The following is a 23,415-nucleotide window of genomic DNA, read 5'->3' as shown; positions in this document are numbered from 1 at the left end:
GAGTTCCCAAAAGGCTTCGTGCTATATGGTGGTAGGCATGTACATATAAGGCATATCACCCCCTCTTCGTTGGTCGATGTGGGATGTTACAATCCACCCCCCTTAGGGGCCCAACGTCCTCGTCAACACACTCACACCATAAGGTAGACTGGCTCTGATACCATTCTGTCACATCCCAGTCTTGATTTCGCCGTAGCACGATATTGTCCACTTTGTGCTTACTATTCCCTCACGGTTTTGTTTATGAGAACTCACGAGCAACTTCCTAGTGGGTCACCAATCCTAGGATTACTCTCGCCCAAACTCGCTTAACTTCAGAGTTTTGATGAAATCCGAAGCCAGTGAGTTCCCAAAAGGTCTCGTGCTATATGGAGGTGTGCATGTACGTATAAGGCACATCACCTCCTCTTCATTCGTTGATGTGAAATGTTACAACTAGATTTGGCAAAAAAAAAAAAAAAAACTTTTTGCGTTTTTATGGACACTTTTTTCTGTTAAGTACACTTATGTTTATTTTTAGCCTCTAAATTTGATTAATTAAAGCATAATTCATAGCAGAAATACAAAACATGCGAAAGAAAAAAAAAGTTCAAAAATCAGTTCCCTTATCAAATAAGAAAAAAGAAAAAGAAAAGAAGAATATGAGTAATGCTATTCATACCATGTTTTTGTACCACATTTTCATACCACCTTAGGTGACATTTGATGTGGACAGTCACATCATTTGAATTAATCAAATTTTTAAATTTAGTTTATTATTTAATAAACTACTAATTAAGAAAAACTAGTTAATTAAATGATGATTGTAGTATATGAGGAATCTTTCTTATTTCTTTCCTTGGGTTTTGCAAAATTTTCAAATGATGTAGCTGTCAACATCATATGCCACCTAAGAAGGTGGTATAGAAATGTGGTATAAAAATATAATATGAATAACATTACTCAGCCAATATTCTGTCCAACTCTCCCACTCAAAGCCTGTAACTCATTTGGGCCTGGTGGTCCAAATACGCCGAGAGGCCCACATAACTCTGTCTTCTTCTTCTTCCATTTTATCAGTATCCCTGCTTAGAAATGTCCGTCTCTAAAGCCCAACTCGGCCCTCCACTCGCTGCTTCGACTCGGCCCAGACTCGGCTTCTACTCGACCGAGTCACTGTCACAAACGAAAGAGGCTTCCAATGGTGCAGGAATTCAGATTTTCTGAGAAATATAAAGTTTGGGTTTTCTGGGAAATTTTTATGTCTCAATTGTTTTGCTATTCTCTGATATTTTGGCAAATAACAATCGCAATTTGATTAATTTAAGAATAAATTTAAACCGGGACATTTCAAATTAATCCTCACGTACAAAACTAATTGAAAAAAAAAAAAATTTATCAAAGTAAAAATTGCCTATAATTATTCATCCCAAAATTCTTTCCTCTATAAACACGCTGAATATCTCATTGCCAAAATTTTGAAAGCAACACAAGGAACCCAAATGATGATTGTTGCTCGTAGATTGTAGCACTAAATAAATTGTGAGTATAGAGTCTGATTCCACCAGTAATTTATCGATTCGTAATCTTTATGTTAATTGTTAGTCCAAAACTAGGGCGTGATAAAGAAAAACAATTAGGGTTGGATCCCTTCCTCCTAATCCACTAAATTAGAGAATCTGTGCTGTTAAAATTTGATTCAATGACTATAAACAGGGGCCCATTTTAAAAGTTATAATAACTTCAACCGTTGAATCAAATTTCAACAATACGGATTCTCTGATTTGATGGATTAGGAGGAAGGGATCCTAAAAAGGATCTCTTTCCAACAATTAGGGAACCTGAAAAATAATTTGGCCGTTGTGATGAGTTACAAAATCTAACCAACCTTGGATTAAAATTGCTAAAATAAGTAGATTTCCATATAAAATGACTCATCTACCCGTCTTACACAAAGGGGTTTTTGTATTTATTACTTTTAGATTACATTTTTCAGTTGGGCAAAAAGGGAAAAAAATATTCAGCAGCAGAAACTCGGAAAATTATGGAAAGAAAGCAAAGCATTTTACAGGAAACCAAAAATTCCAACTTTTGATAAACCCTAGAGAGAGAAAGAACCATGAGACGAACTCTGCTGAGTAATCTCTCTCTCTGCACTCGCAATCGCCTTCTCTCTCCTCAAACATTCAACCCAAATCCTACCCCCTCACTCGTCCCACTCGCCCGTTCGACTCGGTCCCTGCTCAGCCGGTTCTTCTCCTCGGACGGCGACTCCTCCGCCGAAGGCCCCAATCCGGCTGCTGATTCGAGCTTGATCCCAACCAAAAAGAAAGATGCCTCCGTCGAAGTCAAGAACGTCAATAACAAAGGTGACCCAACTCTTATTTTTTCAAGTTTTTTATTACCAAAGATTAAAGTTTTGATCTTGTGGATTTTTGGGGTTCTGGGTCTGTAATTTTTTCATTTGATAAGATGAAAGTGTGAATAATTTGATGGAAATTGGATTATTTGAATGTTTTGGCTTATTGGGTTCAGTATTTAGTGCCAGGGAGGGACAAATTTATTGAATTTAAGTGACATTTGTAACTTATATTCTTTTGCCTTCTAAATTTATAAAGCTAAGAACGATGTTGATTTGAAGTTTTCGTTTGTGGTTTTTATAGAGCTGAAGGAGCGGATAGATAAATATTTTAAGGGTGATGAGGAGGCGCTCCCGGAGATACTCGAAGCGATTCTGCAGAGGAGATTGGCTGGGAAGCACGAGGAAACAGATGATGAGCTGATTGATGAATTGCAAATGCAGCCATTGGATGATGTTAAGGACCAAGAGTTTGAATCGGATTTTGAGGAATTGTACGACACGGATGAAGAGATTGATGACTTGTATAACGCAAAGGATATAGTAATGAATAGGATGTCAAAAGATGAGTACTTCAACATGGATGCCAAGAAGTGGGATGATATTGTTGAGGATGCAATTAAGCACGGGATTATGAAGGATACAAAGGAGTGTGAGGCGATTCTCGAGGATATGCTTAGCTGGGATAAACTCCTGCCAGGTATACAATTACTGTTGCTGGATGTTTTTGTGTTAAGCTTTATGACATTTCGGCATCTGCCCTCAAATTTTTCATATTTAACATTTGTTTAATCTGTTTCGACATGATTGCAATAGTTGTTTTCTTAGCATCATTATTCCAAACATGGCTAGACCTTGCTCAAGGGTAATTTTCTGTGCATCCAATTGTTAGATGTCAAGCATTTTCTTTGCTTATCACAGAGATGAATATCGTACGACAGTGTTTAAATGTCACCAAAGTTGCATGATTTGATTCAAACTTGCTTTTTTTTTTCTTTTTGGTTTTGTTTTTAAATAATGTTTGATATAATTTGTCTTCTCCAGATGACATGAAAAGGAAGGTAGAAGAGAAGTTCAATGACTTGGGGGATAAGTGTGAAGGAGGGGAGCTTCAACCTGAAGAAGCTTATGAGTTGTTCAAGGAGTTTGAGGATGAGATTGTCATGGAATATTTGCAGAAGATGGAAGCCGACGGCCCCCCACAATTTGATGAGGATGTGTCTGACAAGAAGGATCTGGCTGACCCACCAGGCGAAGGGCCAATCCTTAGGTGGCAAACACGGGTAGTCTTTGCTCCTGGTGGTGATTCCTGGCATCCCAAGAATAGAAAAGTGAAACTGTCTGTTACAGTGAAAGAACTCGGGCTTTCAAAGCATCAATTCCGTCGGCTCAGAGACTTGGTTGGAAAGCGGTACAATCCCGGGAAAGATGAGCTTACAATTACTAGTGAGAGGTAAGTCAACCAGAAACTGCATCCCTCTTTCTCTTTATCATTTTCATTATTAATTGGGAGTTCTTAGAGTGGTTGATTGTTGTTTAGAGTGCACTGCTTGTATTCTATCACTTCAAAGTTCCAACATGGTATTCTTAATTGTGTATTTTATTACTTGAACTGAACTAGCATTTCCGTAATTTCATGTGAAGGTTTGAACACCGAGAAGAAAATAGAAAGGATTGCCTTAGGACACTTCTCTCCCTCATTGAGGAAGCTGGGAAGGCTAACAAACTGGCTGAGGATGCTCGAGTTTCGTATGTCAAGGAGAGATTAAGAGCAAATCCCGCATTCATGGAGAGGCTGCACAACAAGACCATGAGATTGCAAGGAAAGAGTGCAGTACCTGCTTGAGATTTTGAATTCTAGCAGCTCAAATAAGTTTCCTGGTCTGGGATGACATTATCTCGACATTCAGCGTTTTAATTGGTTGACCCCCGCTCCAAGGTTATTATTTTGCAATAGTCTATACCCCCAAATGGATATTTAGTGCACGGATAGATACATTTTGCTAGTTGCTAATGTTGGCAGTCATTTGCTTTACTTTCTAGTCCTTGAAAAGTTCACAGGGATGTATAACTTAAGATCAGTGTTATTTTGAAGTTTATGTGCAATGTTTTAAACATCTTTCTGGTTCGGCAAGATCTTTCGCTGTTAGCTTAATGTACTACCGTTGAGTTGCTTAATAACTTTGCTTCCACCAGGAAAATAGATTCTCCTCAATTTGGAATCCGAGTCTTTCCTATTTCTTCGTCGATGCATAACGATAGGTTTGAAATACGATTCTGCTACTTTATGAATAACATCATCCGGCGTTAAAAACTGGGAAAAGTTGAAGAAACCTGAACCATCGTAGGGTTGAGAAGGTTTCTGCCTTTCTTTTCCCTCCCCTCCCTGCCGGTCCTTGCAACGGCGCGCAGTTCCCCCTTTTGCTTTGCCTTTCGATATTCCAAGGCAGTTGGTCCTTGCCGACTCTAGCACCCCGGACGGCGGCCGCAGCATATTGCAAGTGCTCTACGAAGATGATAAAAAGTGAAAAGCTTGTACAGAAAGTAAAACAGAAAAGAGGAAAAAGGAAGATAAACAAGTCGACCCCGAACAGCAAGTCGATGTAACCTTAGAAAAGGAGTAACAGCAAACAGAAAGCCAGGTTAAACGAATCCTTAGATGCCAAACGAAGCAAGATGGACGCTGGAAGGCCTTCGAATTCTCGTTCTGTTTCTAGTTACACTTCTTCTCATGGACGAAAGGCGAAATGGGGAGAAAAGCCATGGAGTTTCTCTGCAGTGCCTGCTTGCTGTGCATTTCTTGCCCTTTAACCGTTGTCTGGCGTTGCATCAAGGTACCGTGCAAGGTTGGATCGCACGTGGCGCAGCACGTAAGGCACTGCGATTGTGGATCAGCTGGGAAGAGAGTGCACACATCTTATTCTTCGTTTTCGGACATTGATTTGGATATTATGCCTGGTAAGTCACAGAGTGGTACTACATGCTGTAAAACTCCATGGCAACTCAAAAAGTCCACAGTGCAGCATACAAAACGTTAATTTAAGTTTATATCAGTAATTTACACTTCCATTTTCTTGTTGGTCTTCTGGTTTTCATTGGGATGTCGAACATATGATGTTTCAAATCAATGAATAAGTTGAAAGGAAATTCGAATTGTTTATGAATAAATTGAAACGAAGATTGAAAAAAAATAAAATAAAATAAATAAAAAAGTTTTGTCAAGAATGGGATTCGAACCCATGCCCTTTCGGACCAGTACCTGAAACTGGCGCCTTAGACCAACTCGGCCATCTTGACATGGTTAACAAATATCAACACTTCTTATATTTTACTTTACTCAAATCCCTCAATGATTCCAATACTTATTTTTAAGTTTCTCATACCCTTAAGTCATCGAATTAAATAAATCAAATAGAAATAACATGATTAATAAGAGGTGTATAAGAAGTTAAAAGTGGTGTTTGTTCACTTTTCTTATTAAAATTCAAGTACTTTTCGAAATAGCATATGACAAATACTTGTTTAAAAAACACTTCTAAGTCTAGAAAAACGAGAGTTAAAAACACTTTTGAATATTAAAAAGTGTTTTTAACCCTTCAAGAAGCAATCCTAAACAAGCACGCAATACCCAAACCAAAATTAAGTCTTTTCAATCGAACCCTTCAAACTAAAACCAAATTTTATCTTCAAAGATATGCCTTATAGTTGCAATCTCTCGCGACTTCAATATTTCCCAACCATCAAACCGAATTCCCCATTAAAATGTGCATATAATTAATAGTCTACGGCATTCAAGATCATAAGGAAAGACTGATGCAAATAGCAACGAAATTGATCACTTCTGCAATTGTTGAAATGCGTTACACTGTCAATTGATACAAAACTTGACTAAGAAGTTAAATCTAATATATTTTCTCTAAATTAATTTTGGAAGTTGCAAACCTCTCGCACTTTAGTGATTAGATATTGTAAAGAGATGGATATTTCATGCACCACATGCTGCGCCACAGCCGGCAGCGCATCCACCGCCGCCGCAGTACTCTGTATCGGTTGCTGTGGTTTTCTCTTTGGCTACACCACCTGCACACGAAAAAACCACGGTGGAGAAGATGCAAAGGCTGAGAAAAGCTGCCCACAACACTAACCAGTTAGCACCACCACCATCAGTTGTACCTATCTCTCCCCATACTCTCACCATCTAGTCTTTTTTATCTCTTGTGTTTGTGCGTGTTACAAGTTGTTGAAGGAAAATGCCCTAGCAAAAACATCCCTCTCTTTATATATAGGCTTCTTGAATTAATAATAATATATTGTTCTAAAGTCAATATTCCAAATAGAATGATTTGTTCTTAGTGGGATCTGTGTGTGTGCGTGTTTACTTTTGAACTTTTTGTACATGATTATCCTAATTGGGGTGTTTTCTGTAGTAGCGTTGGCAGGCAAAAACAGCAGAAATCAGAGTTTGACACTACAAATTATGATGGTGGGTTGTTGGAATTGCATTCACATCCCACTTTGCCTTGTCATGATATCGATCATATATATGTATGGAAGTTGAATTGTCATCAGAGATAGTGACAGCCAAATCGTTGTTGTATTTTTTCTGTTCTCTAGACTTGTACAATACACCGCTGTATATATGATACAATGCTTTTATGAACAGGTAGATTGAAGTGTTTTAATCAAACATACAAACCCAACCATCCATTGTAATACTAATGCATAACATACATTCGTACACCAGTGTATGTGATGCCCTATTTGTATGAACGACTAGATTAAAATGTTTGAATCAAAGCTTATCATTCACTGTAAATATAGTAATGCATTAGCTCATGTGTTTTCTACACTCTGACCTTCTACAGTACACCAATGAGTTTTTGATGAACTGCTAGATTAAATATTTTAAACAAAGCTCACAAATTCTACTAAATATCTAATACAATATTAATTCATCTCATACACTGGTGCATCGTAGAATTTCCACTTTATTCGATCTGCACTCAGCACTTCCATAGGGATCATCATCACTAAATGGCCATTGGCCATCATCTTCCAATAATGTACAATAATTTAAGACAAGATATATACCCTTTTTGAGATTTTTATTTGGGAAGGCTAAAACTAGTCCAAATCTAATCTCTAGTTAGAGCCTAGAAACAATGGTATCCCAATAAGGATTTAAACTGAAATGATTTGCTTTATCTTGAGATCCATCTTAGAGAACCCCACTTAATTACTACATTTACACTGTGGTGTCATATCTAGTCAGCAGTCATGTTTGAGAATGCAAATATGATCCATTAACTTAAAAATATTACAATTATTAGTGGAGCAGATATTAGAGAGCTTGAGGAAGCAGCACTGTATATATCCAGGTGGCCTTTGCTTCTGCTGCATCGTGCATGCATGTGTCAATAGTGTACAAACTAGGACGGCTCAATTTGATCTTTTTCGTACGAAATTCGATATATATTTACTTGATCGGGAAATGTTTTCCGTTTCAGCCAAGAAAATGGGAGGTGGGAACCATTTCACGAAGGCTAAAGTGATCAACTAATCAAATGGAATCCATGTAGTGATATACTGATATACACACACACACACATACATATATTATACAGTCATATATATATATATATAAAATGTGTTTTATTTACACAAATCTTCACACGGTGAGTGATACATGTGTTCCATGGTATAAATAGTCCATGGAAAGTTTCATCTGATTTTCTTGTCTTTCACTGGACCTCTAGGAATTTGGTTGAGAAACTGAGAAACAAATTTTCTGTACGATCTCTTTATCTCTCTGCTGATTTTTCCGGCTAAACGATCAACGTCTTCCTCAAATCGCTCGTAGAGGAATGGTAGCGTTTCCAAGCAGATGAACCCTTCATTTGCAAGCAAGCAAAAGAGAGCGCCAATCAGTTAACCCTTCCTTTACATATATGTATACACACACACACACACACACACACACACATATATTATATAGAACAAGATGATAAAACTTCTTACCCAAGTAAAGAAGATTCAGAGAGCTGAAATAGGTTCCGATCAGAGACAAAATATAGAGACAGATGATTGTCTGAAAATGTAGAGAGAATGAGTGGTCAACTCTGTTAATTAGTACAAAGTTTATTCATTAATCAAAAGCGGTAATTGATTGCTACTTAGTCGAAAAAATTCGAATATACCAAGAAGAAGAATGGGAAGTCTCCTCCACTTGCACTGTCAAGGACCCTTGATATGAAGTGGTTTAATCTTTTATGGACAGTGGAAGCTACTTGTTTGAATGTGTTTTCATGTAATATCATTTGTGGTATCATAGGCGGCCGACTGCGTAGATTAATTTGTTAATTAATCAATTTAAATAAAGCTAAAGCTGATATCATAACAGTGAGTTAGCGAATGAGATCAAGAACGTTACAATCCGAATATTTCTGCAGCCGTACGCCATATGAAGATTACCATCAATGTGGAAATCGAGATGTGACAGAAGAGCGTCATGAAATTGTACTCGGCAACCTCGAAAAGAAACCAGATTACCGTCATGGCAATCAAAAGCGCAGCTGATACATTTCGGTTCCTCCACAACAACACATCCGCAACTGCAAGATTAATGCGATTAATTACTAATCTATTATCTTTCCGGTTCGATTCATCCCCATATGACTAAGGGTAATTAGCAAATCACCAATTAGGGTTTTAGCATGCATGCCAGTTTAAATGAACGTTACATACCTTTTCCGCCTCCAAGAACATGATGAATCGGCCTTTCACGTCCGAATAACTTTGCACTGCGGATTTCACCATTGTCATCAGAATCGGACGAGTACACTAATCCCGGCTTTCTATGCATACCTTCTGAGTTGATTAATCTTAATTATTTGTATGAGTGTTGTTAATTGATGATACATGTTCATCATCACCAACTTAAATATGATCGTGATTTATGTGAGGGGTTCTAAGCTTGGTGGCCAAGCAAGCTTGTATAAAGTAAGGAATGGCTTGGGGAATTAGCTCAAATATTTTTCAAGGTTGCTTTGCATGCCCGCTAGATACAATTGGAAAAGAATAGTACTGATCTTGTCTTGGATGATTAGTTCTCCTAATCGATGCCTCCAGCAAACGTTTTCATCAAACTGTTACTAAGTGTTATTCTAAACTAACTTAATTTGTTGTAAGGGAGAATTGTACTTAATAAAATAGACGAACATACCAATTAACTCGATACACTTTTGTATTAATCAAGTTGGCTCAACAATAATTAGAAACTGAAAATGTAGTTTCTAGTGTTTTTATTTTTTATTTTTTGCGAGAGAGAGCACTATTGGCAAAGCAGGAAAAGCCAAAGCTCTACAACTTTGTCGATCAGCCCCATAAATTAATCATTCATTCATATTTTGTTCTTTGGGCAACTTTAACCTACTGAGTCGATAATATATTATATATTTTATCATAATCTTAGTATTAATTTATTAGTTATTTTGTGAGTAATTTGCTACTTTGACTTATATTTTTAATGTAGGGCATTCGACTTCTTGAGTAAAAAGTGATCAAATTGACGAATTTTGAAGTGATTACAATGGGAGGATGTTCGTGTGTCTTTCAACTTGTCTTTCAACTTGAAGTGATTACAATTGGAGTATGTTAGTGTGTCATTCGACTTCTTCGCAATGCTGTCAAACTGACGCTTTGGACTTATTTGGGCTTTTTGGCATCCAAAATGATGTCTTTTGAGTCTGAGGCCTTATACAATTATGTTTGGGACATCTCAAGCTTTAATTGTAGCGGTTTTGGCCCTGTTTTGGAGCCCTGATCCAGAAACATGGCTGATTTTGGTTGGGCAGATTTCCCATATTTGATTAGGATTATGTTTCCTAGTTTCAAAGTTATTATGTTTCCTAGTTTTTAGAAGACCTTGTCTAGTAAGGATTTTATTTTGTACTAGTATAAATAAGGCTTTTTAGCCATTAGGGTTTTTAGAAAGGGAGAGACGAGAGAACGCACACACTATTTTGGAGAATTTCAGACTGTTTACCTATAAGGTGTTTTATATCCATGTTCTTAATAATATTTTGTTTTTTTTTATCATGCGTAACTAATTCCGTTTGCTAGGATGATGTCATGAGGCTTAGTAAGAATATGTAGTTTCTTTTCAATTTACTTACGATATTCTGCATGCAGGTTTTGAGTTATTAATCATTGTGTTTGAAACCATCTAATTGTCTTGATGATTGGCCATCATTAAGATATTTAGAAAAGTAATTTAATGTAATTTTGGCGGAGAACTGTCCCTGAAATTGACTAAGGCTTCTTGTGGGTAATATGTGTAACTTCTTAAGATGAACGACATGTCTTAAGGGTTATATGCTTTTTCAAGAGGTTTTCACAAAACTTAATGAGTTTTGCATGTTCACATTTGATCTGGACACCATGAACAAGTTGCATGTTAGATATACGTTCTACTTTGGAGGTTCCAAGTAGGGCATACTTTAGAAAAACCTAATCTTCAAAATATGCATGGGTAATTTATAAGTAATTGGAAGAACTACATAGGATTGTTAAGGTGACTGCGGAACCCTAGTGCTTAAATAGATTTTCAAACTATTTTCTTTTGTTTTCTTTACTTTCCCAATTTATTTAATTATTTTTAATTAAATTTGTTTTTAATATTTTAGTTCATAAAATCACCATTTTCCAAACTTTGTTTTCAAATAATTAATTAAGATTTGGGTTTAGCACAAATTATTTATTCAATTCTCGTGAAAAACGATCTTGCTTGAGCTGCTATACTACAATAGCCTTGTACTCTTGCAAATATTTGTATCCTTACTTTTGCAGGTGGTAAAAAATCCTATCAAGAATTTGGCGCCGTTGCCAGGGATGTCAACTTCATACTTAGACACCAATTAATTGATTAGTCTTTTCTGTTAATAAAGTTAATTAACACTTCTAAGATTTTTTTTTTAATAACATTTCTAATCCACAACCACAAAGTAACCTTTGGGCACATCGAAAGGACACACTTGAGGAGAGGAATATTGGATCGACTAGAGTATTATGTCGATTTAGTACTGTATCATTACTTAGGTGAAAACTAAGCTGCTAAACAATTTTTTTTATATATAAATAAGTTGTTAAACTCATTAACAGCTATTTTTTTCTTCCGAAAAAGCAGTGTATAGAGTTAATTTTGAAAAGACAATTAGATTTGCTATATGTGTGCAATATTAAAAGCTTATAAGTGAAAAATGATGATATTACTTTCTAAAGTGTGTTACGTAATTTAATTAACGAGAAATTGAATAGAATAAGTTCGAATCTTATGTTAGAGACGAAATTGATAGTTTTTAATAAGTTAAAGAATTATTTAGAGTTGTTTTTTCGAACAAATTTTCAAGTACATGGCTCTTTTACCTAGAAAAGAAAAGATTGAAACACTACTTGCAACAAGTTTTTGTAATGCCAGAATCATTTAGGGTGGGTTTGTTTGGCTTCACTACCCTTCACTGGACTGGACTAGACTAGTTTCTTTATCCCGTGTTTGTCTGCAGCAAGGACTAAGTTTAATGGTATTAAGTGGGACTCGCGTCGACTAATTCCTTCATTAGAAGGTCTTAGTGGCCCCTCAAATACGAGAGGACTAGCTAAGATCGTCATCCTCTTCGTGCTCGCTCGCTTCTTCCTGCTCGCTATCCTCATCCTGCTCGCTCCCCATGTCCTGCTTAACTACTTCGATTTCCCCTTCAGCTCGTCCTAATCGCACGTTTCCCCTTCAATCTCCCTTTTGATTTCCCCTTCAATTTCCCCTTCTGGGTTGTTATGATATCTGGGTGCGTTTTATGCCGTGAAATTTTCTTGTTCTTCAATAATTTCTCCTTCTGGGTATTTTATGATGTTGTTGTATGAATTTGATTTCCCCTTCTAGGTATTTTGTGATTTCCCTTGGTTCAGCTTTCCATGCTCAAAGTCATCTATGGTGAAGCCCCAATTTAAAAAAATTGGTGAGGCTGCGAAGAAGGAATCAAAACCTGCTGCCTCCGAATTTATCGGGTGATGAGGTTTGAATTTTTAACAATTTTGGGACATTTGAGTTGCTGATTAAATTTAAACAGTCAAGTCAACTATGGAAATAAATTGAGACAAAAGGTTAACAGAAAAAGGGAAAAAAAGATAGAGGCATTCATGGAGCTCGTGGTGTGGAGTATAAGGTGAATAAATAAACCCAAAAAAAGTATGAGATAATAACCTTTTCTGTTTCTCAACTATGAATTTTCATTTGGATTTTTTTCAATTTCCCCAAAAAAAGCCTTCAATTTTCTTCCCCAAGTCATTTCTTAACATTGCAGAATCTAGGTTTTGTTCTTTATACTCTGTTTTGGTCGTACCCAGTGCACAAGGCTCCCGCTTTACGCAGGGTCTGGGAGAGGTGAATGTCGGCTAGCCTTACCCCTATTTATGGAGAGGCTGCTCCCAAGTTTCGAACCCGAGACCTACCGCTCATGGACGAAGGCACTTGCCATTTCACTAATTTTATCATTTAATTTAATTGTGGGTATTGTGCAGTTGAATTTGATGCTTCAATTGTTAATTTGCAATTTCACTAATTTTTATTATCATGTTTCTTAGTTCGACACTGCATCAAACGCTTCACTAAGTTAGTACTGGATCATTACTTAGGTGAAAACTAAGCTGCTAAACAATTTTTTTTATATATAAATAAGTTGTTAAACTCATTAACAACTTTTTTTTTCTTCCGAAAAAGCAGTGTATAGAGTTAATTTTGAAAAGACAATTAGATTTGCTATATGTGTGCAATATTAAGAGCTTATAGGTGAAAAAATGATGATATTACTTTCTAAAGTGTGTTACGTAATTTAATTAACGAGAAATTGAATAGAATAAGTTCGAATCTTATGTTAGAGACGAAATTGATAGTTTTTAATAAGTTAAAGAATTATTTGGAGTTGTTTTTTCGAACAAATTTTCAAGTACATGGCTCTTTTACCTAGAAAAGAAAAGATTGAAACACTACTTGCAACACGTTTTTGTAATGCCAGAATCATTTAGGGTGCGTTTGATTGGCTTCACTACCCTTCACTGGACTGGACAGGACTAGTTTCTTTATCTCGTGTTTGTCTGCAGCAAGGACTAAGTTTAATGGTATTAAGTGGGACTCGCGTCGACTAATTCCTTCATTAGAAGGTCTTAGCAGCCCCTCAAATACAAGAGGACTAGCTAAGATCATCATCCTCTTCGTGCTCGCTTGCTTCTTCCTGCTCGCTATCCTCGTCCTGCTCGCTCCCCACGTCCTGCTTAACTACTTCGATTACCCCTTCAGCTCGTCCTAATCGCACGTTTCCCCTTCAATCTCCCTTCTGATTTCCCCTTCAATTTCCCCTTCTGGGTTGTTATGATATCTGGGTGCGTTTTATGCTGTGAAATTTTCTTGTTCTTCAATAATTTCTCCTTCTGGGTATTTTATGATGTTGTTGTATGAATTTGATTTCCCCTTCTAGGTATTTTGTGATTTCCCTTGGTTCAGCTTTCCATGCTCAAAGTCATCTATGGTGAAGCCCCATTTTAAAAAATTGGTGAGGCTGTGAAGAAGGAATCAAAACCTGTTGCCTCCGAATTTATCGGGTGATGAGGTTTGAATTTTTAACAATTTTGGGACATTTGAGTTGCTGATTAAATTTAAATAGTCAAGTCAACTATGGAAATAAATTGAGACAAAAGGTTAACAGAAAAAGGGAAAAAAAGATAGAGGCATTCATGGAGCTCGTGGTGTGGAGTATAAGGTGAATAAATAAACCCAAAAAAAGTATGAGATAATAACCTTTTCTGTTTCTCAACTATGAATTTTCATTTGGATTTTTTCCAATTTCCCCAAAAAAAGCCTTCAGTTTTCTTCCCCAAGTCATTTCTTAACATTGCAGAATCTAGGTTTTGTTCTTTATACTCTGTTTTGGTGAATTATGAAAAAAATTCAAGATGGGTATTTGTTGCTGTAATTTTATCATTTAATTTAATTGTGGGTATTGTGCAGTTGAATTTGATGCTTCAATTGTTAATTTGCAATTTCATTAATTTTTATTATCATGTTTCTTAGTTCGACACTGCATCAAACGCTTCATTAAGTTAGTTCAACTTAATCTATTATCAGTCAGTCCAGCTTAGTTCCTGAAGCTAGTTCAGTTTGAAATTATCCGGTGCAACAAACGCATCTTTAGAGACTTAAATAATAGATCGGTCAAGTCAAAAACTAACAGCTTCCTCAACCCGAGTTATTGGAGTTTTTTTTTTCTTTTTTGTTCAAATTAAGTTATTGGAGTTGGATATTTGGGGATCCAGGTATCCAACCAGGTTCTCGTACCAAATACAAATGGAATCAATGATTTTTGTGATAAATACACAAGGGCATTCGAGTCCCGTTGCCAGCGATTATTCTTCGATAGGATGTATAAATTAAAAAATAGGCTAAACCTCCTCACCCTAAACTTTTTGTTAAAGAAAATAAACTCTGCGTTTTAATAGTTAGATTTTGATATTTATAATTTTAAATAAAAAATTTAAAACAAAATAATACACTGTATCTCATATTCCAAAAAATTTATACCAGACAAGTTTACTGGGGAAAAAAAAACCGGGGAAACACACATGCATCCACCACTTTCGTCAGCACAGAAAGACATAAGGACGATGATTGGCTTAAATAATTAATAATCGGACGTAAAAAAATTAATAAAACATCGAAATTTGAATTAAAAAATTGCCACCAGTCGTACTCTGCTCTGCTAGAGGTCTGTGCAACAAGAACAACATGTGCAGATATGCAGATCTTCCTCACAAACCAATCAGAGTTCTAAAGAAGTCAGAACCAGGAAAATCCGTAGCTAAAGAGCAAACACCACGAATCCCAATCAAATGGGCTCAATTGGGTTTTCTCTTCACTCACCGTTCAGCTCTCTGCTCCTCTGCTCTGCTCCTCATTCCACTCGAAACCCCAGAAAACCAAAACCCTTTTCAAAATTCACCCCAAAAATGGCTCTGGCCACCCCTACCAGTTTTGGGTTCAGCAGTCTGCTCGAGACGTTCACGGTGAACGTGCAGAGAGCAGAGAATCGGCCTCTGAACGTGCCGCTGACTGCGCCGTTCACGATTGCGACTTCGCGGCTGGAGAGGGTGGAGAATGTGGCGGTCCGGGTTGAGTTGAGTAACGGGTGCGTGGGGTGGGGTGAAACTCCGATTTTGCCCTTTGTGACTGCAGAGGATCAGCATACTGCCATGGTTAAGGCTAAGGAAGCTTGCGAGTTCTTGCTTCGAAGTCCGGCGATGACGTTGGGTTCGGTTTTGGGGGAGATTGGTGGGATTCTTCCTGGACATGAGTTTGCTTCTGTGAGTATATGAGTGGAAAGATTACTTTTTACACTTACATGATTGGGTTTTTACTTTTTACTTTTCACTGTGATATGGGATAACTTTGCAGTTAAATTTAGCTGGAATTGGATAACTTTGTAGGACTCTGAGTGGAAAGGTCTTATCTTTTGTTTGTTTGCTGAGAAAGTGTAGGAAAAAAGGATAGAGGAAGTGGGAGTAGTTGTTAGAGTGAATGATTTTCCCGGGAAAGTTCAGACTTAGCTGAGTTGAGTGTGACTGGTGTGAGCAAGTTTTTTCTTTGCTTTAAGAACTACCTTTTTATTGGCTTTGTACAAAATTTGTTTTGCTTAAGTCAGCATTTTGATTGGCTTTTCGATCCTGAACAAGTGAATCTTATGCAGTTTTTGTTCAAAACCAGCAGAATTTGTTTAGCAGTTTGATGACCTTGTAGGGAAAGTTTACACTTTTTTATATGTTTATTTGTTAGTTTTGGTGTTTGACAATTGAACAACTTTGCTTTTAATTTAGTAGGTACTGGGATGTAGAAGTCTTATCTTTTTTTTGTTTACTGAGAAAATGTAGGAAAAAAGAGAAGTGGAAACAAGTAGTTGTAGATTAAATGGTTTATTTGTTGGTTTTGGTGTTTGAGTATTGTATTTTGATTGGGTTTGGTTGTTTTGTGATTTGAACAATTTTTGTGTTGAATGTAGTTGGAATTTGGGTATAAAGATCTTATCTTTTGTTTGTTTGCTGAGAAAATGTAGGGGAAAATAATGGAGGCAATAGGAGTAGTTGTTAGAGTGATGTTCCAGGAAAGTTTACATTTTGCACCCCAACTGTGTAACATTTAGGCAGCTGAGTTGGGGTGGGACTAGTGTAAACTTGGTTTGCTCAAGTCAGCATTTTGATTGGCTTTTTGATCCTGATCACGCGAACCATATGCAATTATTGATGAAAATCAGCAGCACTTGTTTAGCAATTTGATGTCTTTATGTAATAGCATTATTAAGGGTTTCCGAAATCTTATTTCGCTGAATTGCAATTGAAGGTTAGGGCAGGAGTTGAGATGGCGTTAATTGATGCAGTTTGTATGAGTATCGGTGTCCCTTTGTGGAGACTGTTTGGTGGAGCTTCAAACACCATAACTACTGATATAACAGTTAAGCTCTTGTTCAAGTAACTCTGGCAGTTAAAATTTTGCTTTATACAGTGAAAAGTAGACTGAACTTTATATGCGCAGATTCCGATTGTTTCTGCAGCAGAAGCTGCTACATTGGCTTCAAAGTACCGTGAAGAAGGGTTTAAAACTTTAAAGCTTAAGGTGGGAAAGAATTTGAATTCAGACATAGAAGTCCTTCGAGCCATACGTGCTGTTCACCCCGATTGCTATTTTATCTTGGATGCTAACGAAGGATATAACTCCAACGAAGCTATCCAAGTTCTTGATAAATTACATGGTAAATGATGCAGAGAGAAGGCAAAGATACCATTTTTAGCCTGTGTGTCTGCAAACAGCATATTGATTTCCCTTAGAAAAGTAAAAAAAAAAAAAAAAGACTCATGGTGAAAACCTATAAATGAGTTTCTGAAATATTTTCTTGTTTTTTTTTTATAACTTTCAGAGGTGGGAGTGAGTCCTCTTCTCTTCGAACAACCGGTCCATAGAGATGATTGGAAAGGCCTCGGAAATGTTTACCACGTTGCGAAAGACAAATATGGAGTATCAGTTGCAGCTGATGAGAGCTGTCGAAGTTTAGATGATGTTAAGAAAATAGTGGAAGAAAATCTTGCCGATGTGATTAACATTAAACTTGCTAAAGTTGGGGTTGTTCGAGCCCTTGAAATCATCGAGGTAGCAAAGGCAGCGGGATTGAATTTGATGATCGGTGGTATGGTTGAGACTAGACTGGCCATGGGTTTTGCTGGCCATCTTGCTGCTGGCATGGGGTGCTTTAAGTAAGTATCATTATCCTTTCCATAAAAGATAAATCGTTTGCATTTCCTGCTGGTTTTGTTGGTTTCCCCAGATTCTTTCGCTTTCTATTTCCAAATCCATCAGTAAGTGTTTGTATTCTGTACAGGTTTGTTGACCTAGACACGCCCTTGCTGCTATCAGAAGATCCGGTTCTGGAGGGTTACGAAGGTATTGCCATTTCTCTGTAACTTTCAAGACATTTTGCCATCCGTAATTTATGCTTAACATCGAGCAATTGGTTATGTTGTTCCGTTTTGTGGCTAGTTTCGGGTGCGGTTTATAAGTTCAGAAATGCTAGAGGCCATGGTGGATTTCTGCACTGGGACAATATTGCTTGGTAAGTCGCAAAATCTTTGCATTCTGATTCTGTTCCCAACTCTCAGTCGGAGAAATGTTATCGCGAATGCAACTAACGAGGAGTTCATTGTTATCCTTGGTCACTCTAACCATGTCGATTTATCTGCACAGACGAAGCTTGCAATTCAACATTTTAAACTCCGAGCAGCATCTGATGGCGGAAAAAAAGCTCCCCAGGATGGAGCTTTTTCAAATGCTGTCGTATTTTTTCAGATGAAACATTTGAATTCATAGACCACAACAGCATTCGGCATTGCAAACGCACCGTAAATAATTGCTTAGCTGATTAATCTGTGTAAGTAGGCTGTTTGTTTAGAGGAACCAGAGGCTTCTGCGGAACAAGAAAATTAATCATTGAAAGAACACTTCAACGGATAATGATGCTTCCCTAATTACAATTCCCACTTACAAGAGATTTTACCATGCAACTGGTTGTAGATTAGTTCCTACAGGGAATCGAGATCCTCTTCGGATTTTGTAGTCTGATCCGACGGACTGAGTAATCTGGACTACTCATTTCAAATCTCACGGCTTCCATTAGTCCATACCACTAACCTACCTTACAAAACTAATGATCAAGATCTCTTTCTTTCTCTTGAACGGTCTAAATTGCTCGGCTCCGAACAGCGAGATATAACCTTTTGCTCGAAAACAATTTATTTGGTTCTTATGGCATTAAGCATATATGCTTAGGTTGGTATGATGACACGTGCTTCGGCCGACAAAAGTCAAGTCCATGCAAGCACAGTTCAGAAGTTTAAACCAGAAAATACATTTAACTTTTTGAATTTTGTTGAAGAATTCGAACCATGTCGAAAATTTGACGTAATAAATTACAACATATATTGAATAGCTTTTTGTACCGTAAAACTCAACATCGTTCAAACTATGCATGTAGTTAAATTAAAATAATATTAACGTGATTAGTAATATACTAATAACTTGATTATGAAGACTTTGACAAAAATAAGTTCTCTGCCATATTAGATTCCTCGAAAATTTTCCCCGTTTGTGGTTAGATGCAGGTTTATTAGAGTTTACAGTGTTTCTTCGAGTAAATTTATAAAAACGAGCTTTATGTTTGTGGAATTACTTGTGATCAAGAGGGATGTACATTGGAATCAAGGTGATCTCAGGATTATTCAGAGTTTGAAAAATATACATGTGAAGGTCTTCTGAGGACTCTTTAAATGTTTGGTATGAGTCATTATTGTGTTCACCAAGTGTTTGATGCAACGTCTGCTAGACATATTTCAGTAGCACTCAACATGTTGCATCTCTTGACATATGCACAATATGATTTGACTGACAACAATAAGCCTACCAATATTTGACGAAATACCTCAGTGAATAATATTTTTTTTTTTTTTTTACGCTCTACGCACTCTGTTTCTATGTATAAAAACTTAAATCTTTAATATTGAGACCCACCAATGTTGGAATTCTAAATCAGTCAATGCTTATGATTGTGAGCTTATCATTGTTGTGACACTATCTATCAAGTATCAAAGGACAGATCTTCACCAAAGTAGGAAAAATATATCACTCACTTCTCAGTTGAGCATGACAATTAAACAAGTTAATTAACCATGATTTCAATGTCCCATATACAATCATATCCCCAAGCACTCATCATAATTTGACCTTGAATGCCCCACGCTAGCCCACTACTCTCCTAATCATTCATCTTTCACGCCGATTTCATGAGCTTTCTTCATCAACAACTTTGATAATTACCACCACTCTGCAACCCACAATGTACTTAAAATGGTGGGATTTTAGTATTATTTGGCAATCGGCATGCATGCCCATATACTTTAATCGAAAGGGATTCTCTCTGGATCCTTTCCTCCTAATTCACCAAGTTTGGGAATCTGGGCCATTGAAATTTGATTAAATAGCTACAAACAGGAGTCCACTTTAAAAGTTACAATAACTTTAGCCGTTGGATCAAATTTCAATGGTCCGGATCTCTGAACTTGGTGGATTAGGTGGAAGGGATCTAGAGAGGATCCCTTTCCTACTATAATAACCTAGGACAAGAGAAATTTTGATGTCTGATAAACAATGATGGATTCAGAATTTTAAGGTCCAAGGGTTCCAATGTAAAATGTCCGATAATAATATTACAAGTTACATCATTTAAACCGTAAGAGTCTTTTTTACATACTAAAAAAAATATGTTTCCTCAATTTATGAGTCCATTAATAATTTTTTATAGTCGTTTCCTAAAAAAATTGTACCGTTCCATTAAAAATTAGTATGAAAAAGCAACGACATTCAAATGAATAGAGAGTTTTATATGGGTTGTCTTCCTCACAAGGAGTGTGTTGCAAGCCTTCAACTCATTCACCCTTTTTTAATGAAATTGCTTAGACTATAAACTTGTAACTGTATGGCGTTTAACAACATAAATAAAACTACTTAAACAGTATAGCCCTAGGAATAGAAAGGTCCTCCTGCCGAAACATTTGAAGGATCCTCGAAAGACCTCCTAGGCGTATTTCCCAAACCTTGGGTGGTTCCGGAACCACCCGGTCCCTCTATGAATCGCCATGCCGACAGCGTTTATGCGGCCGGCCACACACAGAATCAAAACTCCCTATTGAGATGCTTTCTTTCACAAATTTAAGGGATTTTCTTTGTCTTTCACCAAGAGAGAAGGAATTGGAGATAGCTTGTGATGGAAATTTCAGATGAAATGAAAGTTCAAAGAGACACAGAGACAACAAGCGCCTACAAAGGCAAAAGAGCAAACGCTTTCCCATTTTACAACTTTTTTTTACACGTATGCGGGATTGATATCTTTAACACATTCTCTTACGTAGATAACACAAATCGGGTGACGTGAATAACATGTGGCTGTTAGGTTTCACAAACGGGATAACTTACTCTGATACCATGAGAAATTCAATTGGCAGTATGACGAATAATTCAATTTACTTATAAGCATAAGCAAGACCCCTCATTTTCCGATATGAGATTGATCCTCTTAACAATGTCTACATCCTAAAAATCGCTTACATCCGAAAGTGTTATTACTGGTTTGGTACTGAGGTGCTTTTATAAAAAGTGGGTACTAAAAAAAGCTAAGCTCAAAAAGATGTTTGATAAACACTTAAAAACATCTTATTTTCACAGTTCTTGGTGAAAAAAAACTGAAAACGTGAAGCACCAAAAATGAGTTTATTCTCACATCACAGCAGAAACAGTTTTTTTTCAAAGCACAAACCAGCCCCTAGTCTAGTCATCTACTCATTTTTGTCACGTCTGAGTGAAATTTGAAGTGCAATGTAACTAATCATTTTAACCACCAATTTATTGGATTAATATACAAAGCAAACATGCATGATGCTGTTAAATGCATTTGTGGTTATCCAATTGTTGCGATGCCGGCAGTATGCATTGGTCCGGCGATCGGGAAGACTGATAAATGTAAAAGCAGTTAACCGTATTAGAGAAAAACTGCCACGAATAAAGAAAACAACTGCAATGAGTAATATGCACACAGATTGTAGGAGCTCAAAAATGAATTATAGAATTTGCATTACGGATATCAAGGATGGTGATGATGATTAGTGATTATAAGCATGATTACGCAAAATTCCAAGTGCATGGTCAAATTAATGATTAAAGCATGTGGGGTGGCTACAATGTTTGATTAAAACTTGCCAAATTTTTCACAAATCGGCATCACCGAAAGTTGCATAGTGGTTTGATCTTTAAAGTGTGGAGAAATTTTTCAATGTGCCGCAGACACGATCTGATACATCAAGTGTTATATTATAAATGATCGAAATATTATTTTTCAAGTATCCAATTACTTGTATTATGACATTTGGTATTTCGGATCCGACACACTGAATTTTTTTTTCTGAAGTGTGGGCATGCTTGTTGATTGTAGGTTAAGTTTGAGATCCACTTTCTTACGCTCATCAAAATTTTAAGTTCACTACAGAATTGGCAATCATTGAGGATATAGATGGTCTTTATTAAAAAATAAATAAAAATTACGCACGCCTTTTTCTCTTTCCAAACATCACTTGCTTTGTGATATGATTGAAGGGATTTGGATTAGGATTATCTTCGAGGTAACTGGTCGGGATTCTTCTGATTAGTGTTCGTGGACCGTTGAATTTTTATTCAACAGCTACAAACATGAATGTCCTCTAAAAGTTATAATAGTTATAACCGTTGAATAAAAATCTAACGATCCACAAACACTGATCAAGAAGATCCCGACCAGTTGTCTCGTAGAGGATCCAAATCCTGATTAAAGACCAACAAGTCTTGAATTTGACTGACTCCAAATAAATCAGCTCATAAGAAATAAAAGAAAGGAAGAGGTTTTAGCTAGCTAGCTAGCACGAAGGGCTTCTTGAAAAGCAAATATGAGTTTTCTAAATATGAAATTAACTATAATTAACAAATATCACACAATGAGTGAAATGAAAATACTACCCTAGAGAGATTTTTCGACTTGAAAAACCTAACATATCACTTAATTGACCAACTAAATTTTTTTATGTCTCGATCACTAGTCATATATCGTTATCAATTTACACATGTTATATATTTTATATAAATTCCTCGTCCCACCCGTACTGTAACTGAACTTTTGAAGTAAAAAAAAAAAAGGTTAAAAAGTAAACCGGTGGTAATTATTTAAGCATACTATCTCTTGTATAAATAGAGAGCGGAGCCTAAGCCAAATGCACCACTCAACCAAAGTTAATAATTTAGACATTCTTGTTAGAGTCGAGTCGAGTGAGGATGAAGGCATCATATTCTTCCTACATTGCAATTGCATTGTGCACTGTGTTGGTGCTGCTGCTGGCCACAGCGCCGGTGTCAACGGCTGTAACATGCAACGCCATTCAACTTAGCCCCTGCGCCGGAGCAATCACCTCTTCAACTCCACCGTCGACATTATGCTGCAGCAAGATCAAGGAACAGAAGCCCTGCCTCTGCCAGTACCTCAAGAACCCTAACCTCAAGAAGCTTGTCAACACCCCAAATGCGAGGAAAGTTGCCAGCACCTGTGGCACTCCCTTCCCTAAGTGCTAGAATCTATGATGCATCATGCAGCCTCACACCTTGAGCCCTATATATATATGTATGTTATATTTCTATGTTCGACATGGATATGTGATGCTTCTTGCTCATTTATTCCATGTTTAATGAAGATTAGAAGGAGTTAACTTATGCTTAATTAATTTGGTGTGTTCTATTTTATGTATCTATATCTATGATGTACTTTCGGTGTGTGGTTTTATCAATAGTAGTGATTGTAAAGTGCTACTTATATATATGATGAGAATTGGTATTGGATACGAGCTTAGATTGCTTCTGTACGAAC

At 36.8% G+C, this 23,415-nt stretch overlaps 4 protein-coding genes, 1 long non-coding RNA gene and 1 other non-coding gene across 6 annotated transcripts; 3 read left to right on the top strand and 3 right to left on the bottom strand.

Moving 5' to 3' along the window:
• Positions 1-1,985: 1,985 nt before the first annotated feature.
• Positions 1,986-4,472, top strand: LOC126600426 (uncharacterized). Its single transcript, XM_050267001.1, has 4 exons — positions 1,986-2,348; positions 2,643-3,038; positions 3,383-3,791; positions 3,983-4,472. The coding sequence occupies exons 1-4, from the start codon at positions 2,099-2,101 to the stop codon at positions 4,182-4,184; spliced, it is 1,257 nt and encodes a 418-aa protein (XP_050122958.1). The 5' UTR covers positions 1,986-2,098; the 3' UTR covers positions 4,185-4,472.
• A 256-nt stretch (positions 4,473-4,728) lies between these two features.
• LOC126600427 (uncharacterized) lies at positions 4,729-6,569 on the bottom strand. The gene is made up of 3 exons (XR_007615442.1): positions 6,281-6,569; positions 4,947-5,293; positions 4,729-4,844 (listed from the first exon to the last, which is right to left on the bottom strand). It is a non-coding gene; the product is annotated as an uncharacterized LOC126600427 (long non-coding RNA).
• Positions 5,555-5,635, bottom strand: TRNAL-CAG (transfer RNA leucine (anticodon CAG)). Its single transcript has one exon. It is a non-coding gene; the product is annotated as a tRNA-Leu (tRNA).
• Positions 6,570-7,895: 1,326 nt separating the features above from the next.
• LOC126600019 (reticulon-like protein B9) lies at positions 7,896-9,243 on the bottom strand. The gene is made up of 5 exons (XM_050266516.1): positions 9,083-9,243; positions 8,769-8,949; positions 8,536-8,677; positions 8,357-8,426; positions 7,896-8,229 (listed from the first exon to the last, which is right to left on the bottom strand). Exons 1-5 carry the CDS (start codon positions 9,198-9,200, stop codon positions 8,060-8,062), a joined length of 681 nt encoding a protein of 226 aa, XP_050122473.1. The 5' UTR covers positions 9,201-9,243; the 3' UTR covers positions 7,896-8,059.
• Positions 9,244-14,994: 5,751 nt separating this feature from the next.
• LOC126600302 (L-Ala-D/L-amino acid epimerase-like) lies at positions 14,995-18,434 on the top strand. Its single transcript, XM_050266887.1, has 7 exons — positions 14,995-15,742; positions 16,773-16,883; positions 16,965-17,181; positions 17,347-17,680; positions 17,806-17,867; positions 17,964-18,036; positions 18,166-18,434. Coding segments are annotated over exons 1-7 (1,269 nt in total). The 5' UTR covers positions 14,995-15,271; the 3' UTR covers positions 18,167-18,434.
• Positions 18,435-22,763: 4,329 nt separating this feature from the next.
• Positions 22,764-23,389, top strand: LOC126600305 (non-specific lipid-transfer protein 2). Its single transcript, XM_050266891.1, has one exon. The coding sequence runs from the start codon at positions 22,830-22,832 to the stop codon at positions 23,121-23,123; it is 294 nt and encodes a 97-aa protein (XP_050122848.1). The 5' UTR covers positions 22,764-22,829; the 3' UTR covers positions 23,124-23,389.
• The last annotated feature ends 26 nt before the right edge of the window (positions 23,390-23,415 follow it).

Source organism: Malus sylvestris, chromosome 14 (genome assembly GCF_916048215.2).
Source record: "Malus sylvestris chromosome 14, drMalSylv7.2, whole genome shotgun sequence".
Classification (NCBI taxonomy): Eukaryota; Viridiplantae; Streptophyta; class Magnoliopsida; order Rosales; family Rosaceae; genus Malus; species Malus sylvestris.
This window is presented reverse-complemented; position numbering and strand designations above follow the sequence as displayed.